General features: G+C 50.8%; 1 protein-coding gene across 1 annotated transcript in view; it reads right to left on the reverse strand.

Moving 5' to 3' along the window:
* The window catches only part of AP1M1 (adaptor related protein complex 1 subunit mu 1), a 38,249-nt gene extending 20,142 nt beyond the window's left edge, over window positions 1–18,107 (reverse strand). The window contains exons 1-5 of the mRNA XM_010361495.2: window positions 17,635–18,107; window positions 11,785–11,941; window positions 9,292–9,359; window positions 7,594–7,724; window positions 6,563–6,710 (exon numbers count right to left, since the gene is read on the reverse strand). Coding sequence (XP_010359797.1) covers window positions 6,563–6,710; window positions 7,594–7,724; window positions 9,292–9,359; window positions 11,785–11,941; window positions 17,635–17,676 — 546 coding nt within the window. The 5' untranslated portion in view covers window positions 17,677–18,107. The remainder of the gene's footprint in view (window positions 1–6,562; window positions 6,711–7,593; window positions 7,725–9,291; window positions 9,360–11,784; window positions 11,942–17,634) is intronic.
* Window positions 18,108–21,270: the final 3,163 nt, after the last annotated feature.

Here is a 21,270-nt window from a genome sequence, read left to right on the forward strand (position 1 = left end):
AGGAAGCAACTTGGAAAACGTATTTCAGGATACCATCTGTGAGAATTTCCCCAGTCTAGCTAGAGAGGGCCAATATGCAAAATCAGGGAATGCAGAGAACCCCTGCAAAATACTTCCCAAGATCATCCCCCAAATACGTAATCATCAGATTGTCCAGGGTCAAAATGAAAGAAGCTAGAGAGACACAGCAGGTCACCTACAAAGGGAAGCCCATCAGACTAACAGTGGGCCTCTGAGCAGAAACCCTACAAGCCAGAAGAGATTGGGGGCCTATATTAAACACCCTTTTTTTTGAGATGGAGTCTCATTCTGTGGCCCAGGCTGGAACGCAGGGGTGGGATCTCCGCAGCTCACTGCAACCTCTGCCTCCCAGGTTCAAGCAATTCTGCCTCAGCCTCCGAAGTAGCTGGGACTACAGGCGTGTACCACCACGTGCAGCTAATTTTTGTATTTTTAGTAAAGACCGTGTTTCACCATGTTGGTCAGGCTGGTCTTGAACTCCTGACCTCAGGTGATCCCCCTGCATGAGCCTCCCAAAGTGCTGGGATTACAGGTGTGAGCCACCACTCCTGGCCAATATATTAAACATTCTTAAAGAAATTCCAGTCCAGAATTTCACATCTGGCCAAACTAAGCTTCATAAGCAAAGGAGAAATGAGATCATTTTCAAGTCAGGTGTGCTGGCTCACACCTGTAATCTCACACTTTAGGAGGCTGAGGTGGGTGGAACGCCTGAATCCAGGAGTTTGAGACTAGCCTGGGAAACATGGCAAAACCCCATCTCTACAAAAAATATATAAATTAGCTGGGTGTGGTGGTACCTGCCTATAGTCCCAGGTACTTGGTAGGCTGAAGCCAGAGAATAGCTTGTGCCAGGGAGGTAGAGGTTGCAGTGAGCCATGATCATGCCACTGCACTCCAGTATGAGCAACAGAATGAGACCCTGTCTCAAAAAAAAAAAAAAAAAAAAAAGAAAAAAAGATCCTTTCAGACAAGCAAATGCTGAGGGAATTTGTTACCAGCAGACCTGCCTTACCTGTTTCAGAAGCACTAAATATGAAAAGAAGGCTGGGTGTGGTGGCTCCTTCCTCTAATCCCAGCACTTTGGGAGGCTGAGGTAGGCGAATCCCCTGAGGTGAGGAGTTCGACACCAGCCTGGCCAACATGGTGTAACCCCATATCTACTAAAAATACAAAAATTAGCTGGGCATGGTGGTGGGTACCTGTAATCCCAGCTACTTAAGAGGCTAAGGCAGGAGAATAGTTTGAGCCGGGAAGGCAGAGGTTGCAGTGAACAGAGATCATGCCATTGCACTCCAGCCTGGGTGACAGGGCAAGACTCCATCTCAAAAACAAAACAAAACAAAACAAAATAAAATAAAATAAAATAAGCTGGGTACACTGACTCACGCCTGTAATCCCAGCACTTTAGGAGGCCAAGGCAGGTGGATCACGAGGTCAGGAGATGGAGACCATCCTGGCTAACACAGTGAAACCCTGTCTCTACTAAAAATACAAAAACAAAATTAGCCAGGCATGGTGGCAGGTGCCTGTAGACCCAGCTACTGGGGAGACTGAGGCAGGAGAATCACTTGAACCTGGGAAGCAGAGGTTGCAGTGAGCTGAGATCATGCCATTGCACTCCAGCCTGGGCTATGCAGCAAGACTCCATCTCAAAAAAAAAAAAAAAGAAAGAAAAGGCCATTACCAGCCACTACAAAAACACACTTAAGTATACAGACAAGTGACACTATAGAGCAGCCACACAAACAAGTCAGCATAATGAACAGCTAACAACACAATGACAGGATCAAATACACACATATCAATACTAACCTTGAATGTAAATGGGCTAAATGCCCCAATTGAAAGGCACAGAGTGGCAAGAGCTGGATAAAGAAGTAAGACCAAATGATATGCTGCCTTTAAGACACTCATCTTGGCTGGGTACAGTGGCTCATGCCTGTAATATCCCAGCACTTTGGGAGGCTGAGGCAGGTGGATCACTTGAGGTCAGGAGTTCAAGATCAGCATGGCCAACATGGTGAAACCCCGTCTCTACTAAAAATACAAAAGTTAGCCAGGTGTGGTGGCGCATGCCTGTAATCACAACTACTCAGGAGGCTGAGGCAGGAGAATTGCTTGAACCTGGGGGGCAGAGGTTACAGTGAGCCGAGATTGCACCACTGCACTCCAGCCTGGGCAACACAGCAAGACTCTGCCTCAAAAGAAAAAAAAAAAAAAGACCCATCTCAGATGCAATAACCCCCATAGACTCAAAATGGAGAAAAGTCTACCAAGCAAACAGAAAACAGACAAAAGCAGAGTAGCAATCTTAATTTCAGACAAAACAGACTTTAAGCCAACAAAGATAGAAAAAAGACAAAGAAGGGCATTGCATAATAAGGGATTCAATTCAACAAGATCCAACTATCCTAAATAAATATGCAGCCAACAGGAGCACCCAGATTCATAAAGCAAGTTCTTAGAGACCTACAAGGAGACTCAGACTCCCACACAGTATCAATGGAAGACTTCAACACCCCACTGACAGTATTAGACAGATCATCGCGGCAGAAAAATTAACAAAGATATCCAAGACCTTAACTCAGCACTGGATCAACTGAACCTGACAGATATCTACAGAACTCTCCACCCAAAAACAAGAGAACATATCTGACCTGTACATGGCATATACTCTAAAAACAACCACGCAATTGGACATAAAACAACCCTCAGCAAATGCAAAAGAACCAAAAGCACACCAGCCACTCTCTCAGACCACAAATCAATAAAAACAGAATTCAAAACGAAGAAAATCGCTCAAAGCCATACAATTACATGGAAATTAAACAACCTGCTCCTGAATGACTTTTGGGTAAATAATGAAATTAAGGCAGATGTCAAGAAATTATTTGAAATGAATGAGAACAAAGACACAACAGACCAGAATCTCTGGGACACAGCTAAGGCAGTGTTAAGAGAAATTTACAGCACTACATGCCCACATCAAAAAGTTGGAAAGATCTCAAATTAACAACCTAACATCACAACTAAAAGAACTCATGAAGCAAAAGCCTCCACCTCTAAAGCTAGCAGAAGACAAGAAATAACCAAAATCACAGCTGAACTGAAGAGGACTGAGACACAAAAACACCATTCAAAACATCAAGTAAGCCAGGAGCTGGTGTTTTAAAAGAATGAATAAGATACACAGGCTGCTAGTTAGACTAATAACAAAAAAAATCCAAATAAATACAATTAGAAACGAAAAAGGGGATATTACCATTGATCCCACAGAAATACAAATAACCCTCAGAGACTATTATTAACACTTCTATGCACACTAACTAGAAAATCTAGAAGAAATGGATAATTTCCTGGACACATATACCCTTTCAAGATGGAACCAGGAAGAAACTGAATCTCTGAACAGACCAATAATGAGCTCCAAAATTGAATTAGTAATAAATAGCCTACCCACCAAAAAAAGCCCTGGACCAGATGGATTCACAGCTGAATTCTATCAGATGTACAAAGAAGAGCTGGTACCATTCCTGCTGAAATGATTACAAAAAAATTGAGGAGGAGGGACTCCTCCTCAACTCATTCTGTGAGGCCAGCATCATCCTGATATCAAAACCTGGCAGAGATGCAACAACAAAAAAACTTCAGGCCAATATCCTTTATGAACATTGATGCAAAAATCCTCAACAAAATACTAGCAAACTGAATCCAGCAGTACATCAAAAAGCTAATCCACCACAAACAAGAAGGCTTTTTTATCTCTGGGATTCAAGGTTGGTTCAATATATGCAAATCAATAAACATGATTCATCACATAAACTGAACTAAAGGCAGAAACTACATGATCATCTCAATAGATGCCGAAAAGGTTTTCGATAAAATTCAACATCTCTTCATGTTAAAAACTCTCAACAAACTAGGGTTTTTTGGGTTTTTGTTTTTGTTTTTTTTTTGGAGACAGGGTCTTGCTCTGTCGCCCAGGCTGAAGTGCAGTGGCACAATCTGGACTCACTGCAACCTCCGCCTCTGGTGCTCAAGTGATCCTCCCACCTCAGCCACCCGAGTAGCTGGGATCACAGGCACACATCACCACACCTGGCTAATTTTCCTATTTTTAGTATAGCGTGAGCTACCATGCCCAGCCAACAAACTAGGTTTCGAAGGAACATACCTAAAATAATAAGAGCCATCTACGACAAATCCACAGCCAACATCATACTGAATGGGCAAAAGCTGGAAGCATTCCCCTTGAAAACCGGCATAAGACAAAGATGCCCTCTCTTACCACTCATATTCAATATAGTATTGGGGGCCAGGCAGGGTGGCTGACTCCTGTAATCCCAACAGTTTGCGAGGCTGAGGCAGGCAGATCACCTGAGCTCAGGAGTTCGATACCACCCTGGCCAACATGGTAAAACCCTGTTTCTACTAAAAATACAAAAATTAGCTGGGCACAGTGGCATGCGCCTGTAATCCCAGCTACCTGGGAGGCTGAGGCTGGAGAATCACTTGAACCCGGGAGGCGGAGGTTGCACTGAGCCAAGATCATGCAACTTGTATTACAGCTTGGGCTACAAAGTGAGACTCTGGCTAAAAAAAAACAAAAACAAAAACACTACTAAGAGAATAAAAAGATAAGCTACAGACTGGGAGAAAATACTTGCAAAGCACCTATCTGACAGAGGACTTCTATCTGGACATACAAAGAATTGTCAAGGCTCAACTATACAAAAATAATCCAATTTTAAAATGCTAAAAAGATGCACAGAGACACTTCTCCAAAGAGGATATATAGATGACGAAGAAACATGTAAAGCAATGCTCAACATTAGTAGCCATTAAGAAAATGCAATAGGCCAGGCGCAGTAGCTCATACCTGTAATCCCAGCACTTTGGGAGGCGGAGGCAGGTGGATCATCTGAGGTCAGGAGTTCGAAACCAGCCTGGCCAACATGGTGAAACCCCATCTCTAGTAAAAATACAACAATGAGCCGGGCCTGGTGGTGGGCGCCTGTAATCCCAGCTACTCAGGAGGCTGAGGCAGGAGAATCGCTTGAGCCTGGGAGGCAGAGGTTGCAGTGAGTAGAGATAGCAGCATTGCACTGCAGCCTGGGCGACGAGAGCGAGACTGCATCTCAAAAAAAAAAACCACCCAACTATGCTGAGATACTACTACATACCTATTAGGATGACAAAAATAAAACTACTGACCAAGGATGTGGGGTCATCACAACCCTCATCCGCTGCTGGTGAGAATGCAAAACGGCAATGGTTTGGCAGTTTCTTATAAAGGTAAACATACACTTACCGTGTGACCCAGCCATCCCACTCCTGGGTATTTACCCTAGAGAGATGAAAACTTATGTCCACACATAAACCTGGACACGACATGTTTCTAGCAACTCTATTGACAATTGCCAAAGATTGGAAAACCACCCAAATGTCCTTCTGTGGTTCAGAACAGAAAATAAATACAAATAAATATAAAAGGGAACAGACTTTTGATACACAAAACAATTGGATTTGGATGAATCGCCAAGAATTAGAAGGAGTTAAAGAAGCTGGACTTGAGAGCTCATGACTGTATGACGCCATTCATACGACAATCTCAGAAAGACAGCTACAGTGACATATGATGCTGCTCGTGTGACAATTACAACACGATGAAGACTCCAGTGATGGAGAATAGATCGATGGCGGCCAGGAAATGGGCAAGAGGGGAGCGTGGAGCTGTGAAGGGGCAACATGAGGAGGTTTTGAGGTTCTGTGTCTTGGGTGTGGTGATGGGTACACAAATCTGCACAAGCGCTAAAATTCATTTTCAAAATGTCAACTTTCCTCATAATTAAAAAAACCAAAAAACAACAACAACAAATATATACAAAACAGTAACACTGAACGCAAAATCAAAACCCAAACGACAACAAAAAAATAAGTTGCAGGAGAACCACATCTTATGATCTCAGGTTTATAGAAAAACCAACATACTTGTTTCTGTCTATCTACAGAATGAGGCCCGAGAGGCTGATGGTGAATAAATCCTAATCTTTCTGATTATAGGAGCCCTTTGGTTTCTTTTTTTTTTTTCTTTTTTCTGTACATGGTGACTGATAAGAGCCCTTCACTTTCTAACCTCATACCCTGCTTCTAATTTTTAAAAATAATGTGCATGTATGGATTCTCAGTCAGCATAAATGCTAATAAAGATAAAACAAGCTTTAGCCGAGCATGGTGGCGGGCGCCTGTAATCCCGGCTATCAGGAGGCTGAGGCAGGAGAATCGCCTGAACCTGGGAGGCGGAGGTTGCAGTGAGCCGAGATTGCGCCACTGCACTCCAGCCTGGGCAACAGAATGAGACTCAGTCTCAAAAAAAAGATACGACAAATTCACATTTCAATGAGTGGCCCAAACTGAATCCTACTATTTGTTACCGCACAGAATGGCTCTTGGGGCTTTGCCAGTTTTAAAATGCTGTGTTTATTTCTATCATGGAGGAGATAAAACCCCACAGAAGAAGGAAAGAAAGGAGGCCTACCAAGAGGTTGACAGACTCAATGACGTCCAGGAACACCTCATTCTTCCGATACTTGATGCCTTCGGACCGCCAGGACACCGCGTTGGTGACGGTGGCTGGGGGCCGCGGGGCCCCTGTTTCCAGCTTGTGGCCTTCCTGAGTGATGTACCTGTGGGGCCACATGCTCAGAATGAAGCAGGTGGCACCTGCACCAACGCCAAAGCTTCTGGCACTGACATTTCGGCAGGGTCAGGGCGGGTGCAGGGCAGTTTCTAGCTACCTTGAAAACAGCCCCTGGATTTCAGCAGCTCCAGAAAAGGCAGCCTGTGGTTTCACCTGGGGCTGCTTCATACAGGAAAATCTTCACAATTTCCAAAAGCCAACATGCTCAAGTTATAGAGTCTAAAGTGCTCATTTTGGGGGGCCAAGAAGACCATGTTGGAGAGGAAAACAAAAAGTGCGTGTGAGCTGCTTCCCATCCCCGCTGAGCATGCAGATGGAACTGCCGCCTCGGAGCGTAACCTGGTGACCCCACCCCGCTGAGGGAGCAGCAAGTGCAGTGGTTAGGAACACAGGCTTCTCGGGGAGTCTGTTTGCTTGACCCCCTGTAAAACGGGGAGACAGTAAATGGGGAGGCTAGGAGGCTATGAATCGAGTGAATGTGAAGTGCTGGGGCCTGGCCCCCAGGAAGCACTTAATTCACATTGCTTACTGTCTGAAGGGCAGGGTTCCAAAGAGGAGAGATTTTGATCACAGTCTCATTTTATGACAGTAAAAACAAAGGAGCTACCTTAGTAGCAAGGGACCGAGGGCATCCGTGCGGATGGAGAGTAAATACGAGGAGCAGGAAAAGCACTGTTACGTGGGGGTATAGAGGAGGAAACAAATTAAAACCACTAAGCAACTTAGTAAAAACCCGAATACGGCTGGAGGTGGAAGGCAGGTGGGGGACAACACGAACACAAATTTGCCCCTTCTGTTTCCACACCTGATGACATCGATGTCATGACACTGCCCAGGCCTAGCCCCAGGCCCTACCCCTGCCCACTCACTCCTGCAGGATCTTGCTGTCGGTGGTCTGGGGGTAGCCGAAGTCCATGAGCTCGTCCAGCAGCTCGTAGATGATGACAAAGTTGTCCCGGATGCTCTCCTCCTCCAGCTCCTTGAAGTACTCGGAAAACACCTGTGGCGGTGAGGGAGGGAGGGAGGGAGGGATGGGAGGCAGATCGTTGAGCAGACAGATGAGGAATGAATGAACGCTTGCACACGTTCATTTGCCCACTAAGTCCTACCAACAGCCCACTTCCCAGGCTCGGTGGCGTGCTACAGGCCCTGGACCCAGGTAATGGGGCAGGAGGACAGCAGTGGCTGGCTGTGGGGTGGGACCAGTCTAGAGCTGCTACAGATGTCCCCGTTCTCTTCCCTGCCCAGACACTCCCAGGCAGGCAGCCCCTCCTGAGCGACTGTAACTGTCATCCCTTCCTGAGTCTGGAGTGACTCAGGGGAGGACCTGATGAGCTACCATCTTCCCCATTTCAATGGAAAGCTCAGAAGGTTAAGGAAGGGACGCCAAAGAAGAGGGACTGTTAGAAGCACTTTTGCAGGCACGAATGCTGAAGGAAGGGGCGTCACTAAAGCAGAAAGGAACTGCCCAACCCTTGGGTGAGGACCTTCCCCTTCCCTCATCCCCCATCCTCTGATCTGCTGACCCCACGTGCTTCAGGACTGTGATCGCCCGGCCTCTGCTTGGAAACCACAGGTATCACAGCCAAGCCCAGCCCCGCCTGTGACAGCACCACGGGTCCAGTGAAGGCAGCCCTTGGCCTGCACATGGGGCCTTCCCAGGTGACCCTCAGCTCCTTCCCCAAGCCCTTGCCGCCCAGGCTTGCCCCTGTTCCCCAACACAGGCGGCATCAGTGAGGGATGAAAGCTTTCCCAGGCCCAGCACAGGCCTCCTGGGTCCTATTCCCCACTTTCTTGAGCCCCAGAGCCCGCCTCAGCCAGGTTCATCCTCTCCGGGAAGCCAGCAGCAGCCTCCTCACTGGCCTCCAGGCTGCCTTCAAGTCCTCCTTTTGCTCAGCAGTCAGAGAGGCTGCTTTAGATCAAACCATGTCTCGTCAGTCTCCTGCTTAAAGCACTCCACTACCTTTCATCAGAAGTTGAGTGAAATCCACACTCTTGTATAATCTGCCCTCTTCTCAGCTGACCTCAGCCTCATACTCTGCCACAAGCATGCTGGCCTCCCTAGCTGTACCACATACACACCTGTCCCAGGACCTCTGCCCTGGCTGCTGTCTGCATCTCACTGGCAGCCTGGGCCTGGCGTGTCAGCTCTCTCCAAGGTGGGCCTCGGGCATCTGTGCCTTGAGAGCCCCCTGGGAGATTCTGAGCTGGCTCAGCTCTGCAGCTCTGCTGGTTATTCCAGCCCCATCAGCTGGTCACCCCACATCCTTCCAAAGCTGGCTGGGGGACTTGCTTGTCCCTTCCAGGGTCAGGGCACCCCTGCTCAGCCCCACCTTTTCCTGTTCACTTTCCTTTCTTCCCCAGGGTCAGGGAGCAACATGAGCTACAGAATTCCACAGGCATGGCGGGGGGGTTTGGGGCTCCCCTTTGCCACTTCCTGGGGTTCCAGCCCCAGCACTCCCTAGGGAGGCCATGGCTATCTCTAAGGTGGCCAGGTATGGGGAGGTCCACAAGCAGAGCCAAGACAACTGCCACCCAAGCCCACGGCCCCTCTGAGCGAGACTCACCTGCACCACCTTATAGAGGAAGGAGAAGACCAGTGACACGCATGCATTCTTCTTGGATGTGGCAACCACTGCATGGTGGTCAGAGTTAAGGAGTATTCAGAGGCTGGGGCTGCTGCCTGGAAGATCCCAGTTCATGGAGGGACCTTCTAACCCTTACAACCCTCAGAGCTTTCCCTACCCCCACTCCCAGTCGTTTACTTGGCCTATGGTAGGCTACCAAGCTCCTGGTCCAAGCTACACTTGGGACACAGGAGTCACCAGAAAGACATGCTCCCAGGCCCCAGGGCGCACTCACTGAGATGGAGAATCACAGGGATGGCAGGTGGCACAGGGCACCTGTCCCAGTGGCTGGGTGAGGAGTTGCTCTGAGCAGGGAGGGAATGAGGCTCATTCCAGGAGCAGAAAGCAGGACACACTGGCCCTGCTCCTCCAAAGCTGACACCTCGTCATGACCCTGATGAGGTCCAGGGTCCCCTGGCCAGACTCTGCGGGAAGTAGCCAGGGCCAATTCTGGCTTCAGCCCTTCCTGTCTTTGGAAACATAAGCCTTGGCCCATGAAATAAACCTTTCTAGAGAAACCTCAATATTTCTCTCCTGTGTAATGGGGGCCTGTGAATGAACTCACCAAGGCAATGTATGTGAGATGTCTGGCACAGATGCTCCCTTCTACCACGGGAGCCAGCCCCTGCCTCCCAGCGTCAGTGTGTGCTGGGCGCTTCCTGTTCCTTTTTCCCTAATGGGCCCCCAGAGAAGGCTGGTTCTTCCTCTGTAGGCCCACGCACTGCACCCTGGACATCCCTGTTCACAGCATGTCTGTGCCGCCTGGCTTGTCTGCCCAGCGGTGAGCTCTAGGAGGGAGGGTGGGGCCTGCATCCTCTCTCTTCCCGCCTCACCCCAGCACAGCACAGGGCCCCAGGAAAGGGACGCTGGCCCAGTCAAACGAGCGCTGGCCTCCCTCCTGCTGCCTGGCAACGTGCCCTCCCCAGATGCTTTACAAGCAGGGGCAGTGGGTGCCTCTCAGCCACGGCCTTGCTGAGAACTGTCTCGGCTGGGGGTGAAAGGATGTCCACTCAGCCAGAGGGGTGAGCCCTCCCTGCTTCTTCCCTAGATGCCCAGGTGTGAAATGTGGGGGCCCAACCAGAAACTGATCTGATGGCTCCTGCTGAGCTCGGACCACAGCCACCTCACCCTCCTCTCAATACCTGGGCAGCTTCAGAGGACTGTCAGCTCCCTGGGTTAAAAGCCACCTAAGATCATCTTCAGAGCTATTCTCAGGGCCTTCCAGACCCAGGTGAAATATACACAGAGGCACACCACAGGGAGCCCTGGACCAGCACGGCCCACATGGGAATGTGCACACGAGTCACCAGGAACAGATCTTCCTACAATGCAGATTCTGACAGGGCAGGGCTGGGTGGAGCCCTAGATTCTGCATTTCCAAAGGGCTCCCGGGGAGGTTCTGGCCCATTGGCCACACTGTACTGGCAAGGCCCCAAGTGTCTCCAAGAACACAGGAAAGGGCAGAGAGCCCATGTCTGCTGGGAGCAATGTGCACAAGTCAGCTCAACTGACCCGAATGGTCCTGCAGCGAGGGGTCGTTGTTCCCACCGAACTGTGGGAAGGTGAGGGATTCACCTCCACGAACTGCTGGAGCTGGGGCTCAAACTAGGCTGTGGGCTTCAAAGCAGGCCCTTCCACAGTAGTGTGGGTACTGAGATGGGCCTGCAGGTCTGCCCAAAGCCGTGGGGTGGCCAGTTAGACCTCCTGGATAGAAACTGGCTTGGCCAAGTCTCCCCATGGGCCCAAGGACAGGAAGGGTGGGGGGCTCTGAGATCTGGGCAGGACTGTGAGGAGTCTCTCCCCTTCTCTGTACCCTACCACCCCTCCGTGGTCCAGGCCACTTCCCCTCCGACCTGCACGATGGCCCCAGCCTACTCCTCACCTACCCATGTCCTCTCCTGTCCCCACAGTCTTGCCCCACTCAGCAGCCAACCTCCAGAAGATGCACATCTAAAAGCCTCCAAAGACTTCCTGTCACATTTCAGATGATGTTCTTTGAGACCCCAGACCCCGTTGACCACTCCAGCCTCACTGCTGCCACACACCCCCTCTCGAAGGCTCCAGCCACCCCAACTGCAGCTGCTGGAATGAGCCTTTCCCCTGCAGAGCCTTCACCCACGCCTAGTGCCTGCCTGCCCCTCCAGCTGGCAGAAGCCAGGCCTCCCTGCAGGCTTCCTCCAGGGTGTCACTTCCCTTCCTGGGCCCCTGGGCCAAAGGAGTTCAAGTCACACCTGCTCCTCTCCCCACACCCATCACGCATGTCATCGTGCATTCTCTGTCTGTCTCTGCAGGCAGCAGGGAGCTCCGGGAGGGCTTAGCTGTGTCCAATGCTCCCGCTGTGCACAAACCAGTCCTGGTTGAAGGCGTGTGGATGTGCACACACACCAACACCGACACAGGAGTCTCCTGGGAGCTGCCTCAGTAAAGGGATACGATACAGGTTGTTGTGTTTGATCCACATGAAACGGACCCCCCCGTGGGCCAGGATGGGCGACAGCATCCCCTCCTCCTCCTTCTCCATCAGGATGGGCATGAAGTGCTCCACCTCCGACATGTCCACGTCGCCACGGTAGTTCCGGCAGATGAGCACCTGGGGTGGGGAAGGAAGAGGAACGATGCTTGCATTTTCAGTTCTACAATCCAGGGGCTTGGGGCAGGGGGTGAGATGCACCAGCCTGCTTCCCTATGGGGACTCCGGTCATGGCCCCTATCCGCAAAAGAGCAGGACTGGACGCCGTTCTGATCTCCATCCCCCAGGGAATTCCTGGAGAAGAGCATCTCCCAGTGTGACCGTCCACAGGGGCCACTGCAGTTCTTTGCAGGGTGAGGGTAGAGGGGAAATCTGCGGCAAAGGTCCAGGACCGAATCATTCAAAGACATCAGGTTAAGTAATGCCTCACAAGCTCTCAGCGCAGACCTTCTCAGAGCCTTTGCTGGGCCAACACACCCTGTTCTCCCGCCTGTGTCAGGGCGCCCACTCCCGCTGAAGATTCGTATTGACTGAAGTCTACCGGTGGCCTGAAGAGAAGAAGCCCTCTTCCTGGTCTCTCTCTTTCATAGCCTGTGGGTCAGGATATACAGCATCCAGAAACCCTGTCCACTGCTGATAGGAAAGGAAAATGGGACAGCTATTTTGGTGTAGTCTGGCAGTTTCTCAAAAAGTGAAACCTGTGGCCGGGCGCGGTGGCTCAAGCCTGTAATCCCAGCACTTTGGGAGGCCGAGACGGGCGGATCACGAGGTCAGGAGATCGAGACCATCCTGGCTAACACGGTGAAACCCCGTCTCTACTAAAAAAATACAAAAAATTAGCCGGGCGAGATGGCGGGCGCCTGTAGTCCCAGCTACTCGGGAGGCTGAGGCAGGAGAATGGCGTAAACCCGGGAGGCGGAGCTTGCAGTGAGCTGAGATCCGGCCACTGCACTCCAGCCCGGGAGACAGAGCGAGACTCCGTCTCAAAAAAAAAAAAAAAAAAAAAAAGTGAAACCCAGTGTTACCATACCATCCAGTCATTCCTCTCTCTGGTATTTACCCAAGAGAAATGAAACCACATGTCTGCACAAAGACTAGCACGAGAATGTTAACAGCAGCTTTAACTGAAACAGACCCAGACTAGAAACAATGCCGATGTCCTTCAGCAGGTGAACTAGAAACAAACTGTCCGTGCACACCATGAGAAGCACGCCTCAGCAACGAAAGGGATTGGACTCCCGATATACGGGCGCATCAGAATCACTGTGCTGGCTGAGAGAAACCAGACAGATGAGCGCTCATCCTGTATGACTGCACGTGTATAAAAGCCTAGAAAATGGTGATGAAAAACACATCGGTGGCTGCCTAGGGATGGGGCTGGACAGCAAAAGGGCGTGAGGAAGCTTTTGGGCGCGATGGAATGTGTAGTTATGGCTTCCCACATGACTGAGCTCATCAAATTGTACACTTTAGATAAGTGCAGGTTATTAATGCAAATTACATCTCATTAAAGAAAAAAAGGAGGTCGGAAGTTTTGCTAGCCTGGGCACGGCTGCGGTTGGAGATGCTGCCTGGAGCAGCTGCAGCTCTTGTGGCCTGCAGGACAGCCAGCTGCAGGACTCAGCAACGCGCTGAGAAGGCCATTGCAGTGCTGACCATCCTGGGAACCAACTGCCTCAGAACTTGGCATTTCATCACACACTGCCTTTATTCTCTTAAGGAGAGACTGGGGGTGGTGGAGGGTGGCACTTTCCTTTCCTAGTATCTCCTTCGTGGCCTGTGGGACTGATTGGAGGCAGGTGATGACGTGTTAAGGGACCAGCCCCTCCCCCCCCCCCCCGCTGTCACTCTTGACCCCCTAGGTCCTTCCTCACAAAGGGTGACGGGGCTTTTCCTACACAGAAGCCAGATGGAGTCTCTCTCCCACTGTTGAACTGCCACCTACCCCAGCCTCCCCGGCACTGAGAACAAAGCCCGAGTCCGTCCCTGTGGCTCCCAAGGACTGGTATGGTCTGGCTCCTCACAGCCTCTCTGACGCCTCTCTGCCTGCGCTGCCCTGGTTCATTCCCCTCCAGCCTGGCCCCTTAGCTGGTCTCTGAGTGATCCACATCTGTTCCCACCTTGGGCCTTTGCCCTGACCTGGCTCTTCTCATTTCTCAAGCCTCAGCTCAAATGATACCTCCTCTAAGAGTCCTCCCAGCTGGGCGCAGTGGCTCACGCCTGTAATCCCAGCACTTTGGGAGGCCGAGGTGGGCGGATCACGAGGTCAGGAGTTTCAGACCAGCCTGATCAATATGGTGAAACCCCATCTCTATTAAAAATACAAAATTAGCCAGGTATGGTGGTACATGACTGTAACCCCAGCTACTTGGGAGGCTAAGGCAGGAGAATCACTTGAACCCAGGAGGCAGAGGTTGCAGTGAGCTGAGGTTGTGCCATTGCACTCCAGCCTGGGTGATAGAACATAACTCTGTCTCAAAAAAAAAAAAAAAAAAAAAAAAAGTCCTTCCTGCTTGCTCTGAGATCATGTCCCATCCCTCTGCACCCTGACCCCTGCTTTATCCCTATCACCTGCTGTGCTGTACATTTATTTGTATCCTCATCTATTGTCTGACATCCCCTGAGAACAGTGATGACTCCTGTCTCATTCACAGCTGTGTTCCAGCACCCAGAACGGGGCCTGGCCCATAGTAGGTGCTCAGTAAACATTTGTGGAGTGAATACGGGGGTGAGGAGAAAAAGGAAGCGAGGATAATGTCCAGGTCTCCAGTGCAGATGGCTGAATGGGTGATGGCATCACTGAGATGGAGAGAGAGCAGGTACAGGAAATGCATTTAGAGAAATGCTGAATTTGTGGTGGTGGCGGGACCTTCCCAGTGTCCCAGAGGCCAGTGGATCTCCAGAGAAGTGCTGTGGACAAAGTCAAGAGTCACCGGCCCATGGACATGAGTCGAAGCCCACCTGGGAAGAGTGACAGCATGGGGAGGCACGCGTGGGCCCGAGCCGCTCCACAGCCCTGAGGAGGGCAGAAAAGGAGGAGAGCAGGCAGTGCGAGAAACAGGAGGAAACCCCCCAGAGCGCGGCCTCCCGGAGGCGGAAGGGAGCGCTGAAGAGGAGGTGGTTAGTGGTGTAAGAAGCCAGCTAGATAAAGCGGAGAAGCTCCCTACTAGGAGAGCTTCCTTCCAGCCCAGTGTGGCCACGCCGGTGTCCTCGGTGACCAGACACGTGGCCATGAATTCCTCAGTGTGCTTTATTTTTTATTAAATGCAGTGGGCTCACGAGGCTGACTTTGGAAACAGGAGGTCCGTGGGTTGTGGAATAAGAAAGGGCATCATGGTTGCAGAGGGAGGGAGGGAAGCCCATGGCTGCCTTGGGGAGCTTTCTGAAAGGCAGGTCTCATCATGCCTCTCTGGGCTATGGTCTCCTCACGGTGGCTCCTTGTTGGAAATGAAGTGGTCCCCTTGGTCCCTCTCTCCCATCTCAGCATTAGCCAGGACTTCTGGTTCGGCAACCCCAGCAGGCTGCCCCTTGCAATACCTCTTTTCCACCTGATAGTGCCTGATCACCTTCCAAACACACTTCCGGCGTTGCCCTCTTCCAGGGAGCCTTTCATAACCACCTCCACCTTCCACTGGCTAAAGACGAGGTTGAGCAACTGCAGGACTTGGGACCTTGTTCCTGCCCCTGTGGCTGCCTGGATCCAACTGTGTGGTAATGTCTCTGCTTCTAGGGGACTCCCCTGCTAGACCAAGAGGCCTGGGAAAGCTAACATGGACCATGGGTGGTGCTGAGCCTGTCTCACGCATCTGCTCAGCAAATCTGCACAATAACTCTATGCAAGCCTCTTTTGACCGGTGAGGAAAGCGAGGCTCAGAGAGAAGGTGCCTGTCCCAGGTCACACAGCTGAGCAGCAGAGATGGGTTTTGAGCTCAGCCCTAACACCACAGCCACAGTGCCAATGGACACCCTATGCCTGGCACAGGACAGGGTGCATCCTAGGTGCTCATGAAATGTTTGCTGAAGGAATAAGCCAGCCAAGACAGGCAGCCTGCTGGCACTTCTGGGGAGGCAGTGGCCAGGGCGGAAGCAAGGCTCATGCCACCAGGACTCAGGGTACACTGCACACACCCAGCCCCTGGCATGCTCTAAGATGGGTGTCTTCCCTGCTTCCAAGAAGGTGGGGGAAGGAAACCCAGCACTGGATCTCACCAGTTATTGGCTTTGGTTGGCTTCCAGGGCAGGCACCCACTCAAGGGACTTTAGGAAAGTGTGGGGGTGGGGTGGGGCAGGAAGGGGCAGCCACTTCACCTCTTCACTCTCAGCTGCTTTAGGGCTCACCCCTGCCCGCCTCACCTAGGACCTGACACCCACGTTTGTTTCTCTCACTGATCAACGTTGGGTTTAACATTGTTGGACCAGTGCTTGTTGCTTCTACATGCAACAGGCCAGGCAGCCACTTGCCTTGCACCTGGGATGGACTTGGGAGAAGGCAGAGGACCATTTCTAAAAGGCGGGGACAATCCCTTCTTTAAGTTTTCTCAGATCCTCTGGGGAAGATGCCCGGGTTCTAGTTTATGTCCAGCTCCCTGGTATCTCAGGTCCATTTGTCACCCCTCCTTAGGGAAACCCTTTCTCATCCCCGGGCTGAGGCTGACTGTCTGTATAACACATCCGCCCTGTCCCACCACTGCAAATGACATTTATTTGTGTTTTTGGAGATCGGTATCCACCTCCCCAATCAGCCTGTGAACATCATAAGAACACAGATTGTTGAGCCCTGGCACAGTGACTCACGCCTGTAATCCTAGCACTTTGGGAGGCTGAGACAGCTGGATCACTTGAGGTCAAGAGTTCGAGACCAGCCTGGTCAACATGGTGAAACTCCGTCTCTACTAAAAATGCAAAATTTAGCTGGGCGTGGTGGCGGGTGCCTGTAATGCCAGCTACTTGGGAGGCTGAGGCAGGAGAATTGCTTGAACCCAGAAGGCAGAGGTTGCAGTGAGTGGAGATTGCATCACTGCACTCCAGACTGGACGACTGAGCATGACACTATCTCAAAAAGAAAAAAAAAAGGGGGGGACTGTTTTTTGCTAAACACAAATCGACCCCAGGCTTACTATCCTGCCTGGCATTAGTAGGAGCTCCCCAGATATCAGCTAAATAAACAAATGTTTCTGGATCGGACTCCTAGACTTCCTACTTCTCCGTGACCATTGTGACCTTGGTCAGGTTACTTCACCTCTCCGTGCCTCAGTTTCTCCCTCTATAAAATGGTACTCGTGATCACCATCCACCTCACCTAACCCTCGTAACTCACTATCGCAATGAACGTGGAAAGATTCCTACTGAGAGAAAGTGCACGATAAACAGAAGCTGCAACGCCCTGAGAGGGCGGGACTGGCTCGAGAGCACCCAGTCCCCGCCACGCCTCGCCACCCCCGGCCAAGGGTCGCGCAGCCCCTGGACGCCCTGCCTGGCTCCGAGGCCGGCTGCGACCCCCCTTCTGGGTCCTCCACCGAGTCCAGAGCCCCTGGCCCCGGTGCCGGGTAGCAGAGGGCGGTGCAGTCAGTCACCTGGCAAAGCGGTGGCTGCAGCCCACCGCGTTACCTAGCAACAGGGCGGGGATTACCCACTTAAGACCCCTGCCCGGTTACCCAGAAATAGGGTGGGGCTCTCAGATGAGGTCTACCGGCCTCTTTGCCTCACACCAGGGTGGGGCTCATAAGCCGGTTACCTAGCAACAGGGTGGGTCCCCGCGGGCGGAGGCCCCCGCCGGTTGCCTGGCAACAGGGAGGGTGGGGAGCCCTCGGTACCTTGCCCTTCAGGTCCAGCACGTAGACGGCGCTGGCGGACATGGTGGCTGCAGGAGGCCTCGGCAGCGGCAGCGACTGTGGGGACTGCCAGGCGTTGAGCAAGGCCGGGCGCCGCCCGCGACAGCTCACCTCCACTTCCGGTTCGGGGAGCCGCGCGGGGACCGTTATGTCCGGTCCGGGAGGCGCTCTCAGGAATGCGCAGGCGCAGGACGGACTGTGCGCAGGCGCATTACGTTGTATGTGACCATGTTTCTTGCTCCCGCCTGAAGCATCCCGGAAGTAAGGCCCTGGGAGGCGGGGCCGACCAAATCAGGACACCCAGTTGCCGCTGCCAGGCTGAGCTATGGAGCCAGGAGCAGTTGAAAACCGCCTCCCGTGGGCCGAGTTAGGCGAGAGACCCTGGTGGTGAAACCGACCTGGGACCCAGCCATATGGAGCTCACAGTCTAGTGGGGAAGTCTATGAAACAAGTGTACAGTCACCAATTGTGATAAGCTCAAAAGGGAGAGGTAAGGCCGTGGTTACTTGGACAGAGGTCAAACAGACTTTCTGAATGGCAATCAAACCTTATCAACAGTCACTACCTGTCATTGTCAACATTTATCAGTGAATGAGCATGCCTGTTTATTGCCTGGAATGTTACGAAAACCAGTCTCACTGACCCTTGACCCAGGGTACCGTGTTTCATTTCTGCGAAGTTAGTAGTCGGTAATGCAACTGGTGGCCCTTGATTAATCCATTGAAGCATATCTAATTTGCTTTTATGAACTCTCGGGCTTTGGAGAAATACCTGTATTCTGTTCCAGTTAGCCATCACAGTACCCTGGGAATCCCAACCCTGCAATATCAGAGTGGTTTACCCAGGATGCCTGCCTCTCACATCTTTTATTTTCCCTCCTATCTCCGTTTTGGCGTTTGGAAAGATGATTTTTGCAACTCGGTAATTATATAGTCTTTGCTTAGGATAGAAATGTGACCGAAACTCTAGAGAAGCAAACTAGAATGTTTGAAGACTACTAAGTGATCCTGGGCTGGAAGGATTCTTGCACAAGGCACAGAGCAAGCAGCCAAGAGAGGCTTTTTGTTTTTTGCTTTTTTTGAGATGGAGTCTCACTCTGTCACTCAGGCTGGAGTGCAATGGCACCATCTCGGCTCACTGCAACCTCTGCCTCCCGGGTTCAAGCAATTCTCCTGCCTCTCAGCCTCCCAAGTGGTTGTGATTACAGGCACGTGCCACCATGCCTGGCTAATTTTTGTATTTTTAGTAGAGACGGGCTTTCACCATGCTGGCCAGGCTGGTCTCAAACTCCTGACCTCAGGTGATCCACCCACCTCGGCCTCCCAAAGTGCTGGGATTACAAGGGTTAAGTTAAATATTACAAGATGAGAGAGCCAGTGCCCTTATACAAAGGCTGGGATGTAACAAAAGCCTACCCAGAATTGTGCCTAGGCTTTTCCTGGGCCTTGGGGCATGACAAGATAACGAAGGAATTCTTAGCAGGACCCTTTTAGGATTAAACAAACTTTACTGGAGGTCTGAAGAAGCTCCTCAGGCCTCCACAAACAAGTTTACTGGGGTTTGAAGGAACTCCCCTAAACCTCCATGATTTAGCAGGAGACAAGATAAGGGTAATCACCCCAGCACCTGGACTCCACTTAGATTAAGTAAATTTGCTGAGGCTTGAGGAAGGTCTTCAGGACTCAGATCTTAGTTATAGGTTAAAAGACTATAATAACATGTCTTTAAATGAATGCACACTTACACGTAGACATATAGCTTAGAAGGTATATGAGCTCTGGAAGACTTTGGAATTTTGAGTTGGTCTGGTAATATTTTCTCCAGGCCTTTTCCCTGTAACCAGTTACAGAAATAAAAACCCTTCCTAGTTCATCTGTGTCTCATTATTGGGCTGTGAGAAATAGAAGTCCAACCCTCAGTTTGGTCTGGGAACAGGTTAGGAGTGGGTGGTCTCAAAAGCATCCCCAACACAACACACACAAGAACCACTGAGGCCTGAAACCCATGTATAGAGATTCCGTTTTAATTGGTCTGGGCTGGGGTTTGGTTATTGAGATTTTGCTTTTCTATTTTTTAATTTTGAGACAGTCTCACTCTGTCACCAGGCTGGCGTGCAGTGACACGATCTTGGCTCACTGCAACCTCTGCCTCCCAGGTTCAAGCGATTCTCCTGCCTCAGCCTCCTGAGTAGCTGGGACTACAAGCGCCTACCATGCCCAGCTAATTTTTGTACTTTTAGTAGAGACAGGGTTTCACCATGTTGGCCAGGATGGTCTTGATCTCCTGACCTTGTGATCCGCCTCAGCCTCCCAAAGTGCTGGGATTACAGGTGTAAGCCACCGCGCCTGGCCTTCTTTTTTCTGTTCTTTTCCTTTTTTTTTTTTTTTTTTTTTTTTTTTTTGAGGCAGGGTCTTATTCTGTCACCAGAGTGCACTGGCACAATCTCGGCTCACTGCAACCTCCTCATCCTTGGCTCAAGCAATTCTCAGCTGGGACTACAGATGCGCGTCATCACGGCCAGCTAATTTTGCTCTTTTTGTTTGTTTGTTTGTTTTTTGAAACAGGGTCTCGCTCTGTCACCCAGGCTGGAGTGCAGTGGCGCAATCTCAGCAGCTCATTGCAACCTCTGCCTCCTGGGTTCAAGCGATCCTCCCACCTCAGCCTCCTGAGTAGCTGGGACTACAGATGTGTGCCACCAGGCCCGGATCATTTTTTTTGTAATTTTTAGTAAAGATGGGGTTTCACTATGTTGGCCAGGCTTAATTTTGCAATTTTTGTACAGATGGGGTTTCCCCATGTTGCCCAGGCTGGTCTCAAACACCTCAGATCAAGTGATCTGCTCACCTTGGCCTCCCAAAGTGCTGGGATTAAAGGCGTGAGCCACTGCACCTGGCCTGGTTATTGGAATTTTTTCCAAGTTCCCCAGATGATACTAATAGGAAACAAAATTTGAGAAACTCTGGTGTATCACAATAGGTATGGTCTTTCTTTTCTTTTTTTTTTTTTTTTTTTAAATATGGAGTCTCACTGTGTTGCCCAGGCTGGAGTGCAGTGACATGGTCTCAGTTCACTGCAACCTCCTCCTCCCAGGCTCAAGTGATTCCTGCCTCAGCCTCCAGAGTAGCTGGGATTACAGGCGCCTGCCACCACTCCCAGCTAATTTGTGTATTTTTACTAGAGACAGGGTCTCACCATGTTGGCCAGGCTGGTCTCGAACTCCTGACCTCAGGTGATCTGCCCGCCTCGGCCTCCCAAAGTGCTGGAATTATAGGCGTGAGCCACCATGCCCAGCCCATAATAGGTACGGTCTTTTCTGAGATGTTGCAGAGGTCAAATTAAGTTCGAATGCCAAAGTTGAAATTGAGATGTGATCTGAATAACCTCTGTAAGTGGAGCAAAGGGGGTTAGAAGTAGTTTCTGTGTAAAGAGTGCTTACTGTGATGGTACTCTCGACATTTGAGTCTTTCCTCAAAAGGTTTATCCAGTCCCTTCCAGCCCCCTTGACACTGATTTTAAAAATCTAAACAAAATGCCTAGGGCAAGCCTGGAAGGAAACACTCTGCAGTGAAAGGGGTCACCTCTCTTAGGTGGTTTTTCTTTTTGCCTTATAGTTTTTGG

This window comes from Rhinopithecus roxellana, chromosome 8 (genome assembly GCF_007565055.1).
Source record: "Rhinopithecus roxellana isolate Shanxi Qingling chromosome 8, ASM756505v1, whole genome shotgun sequence".
Classification (NCBI taxonomy): domain Eukaryota; kingdom Metazoa; phylum Chordata; class Mammalia; order Primates; family Cercopithecidae; genus Rhinopithecus; species Rhinopithecus roxellana.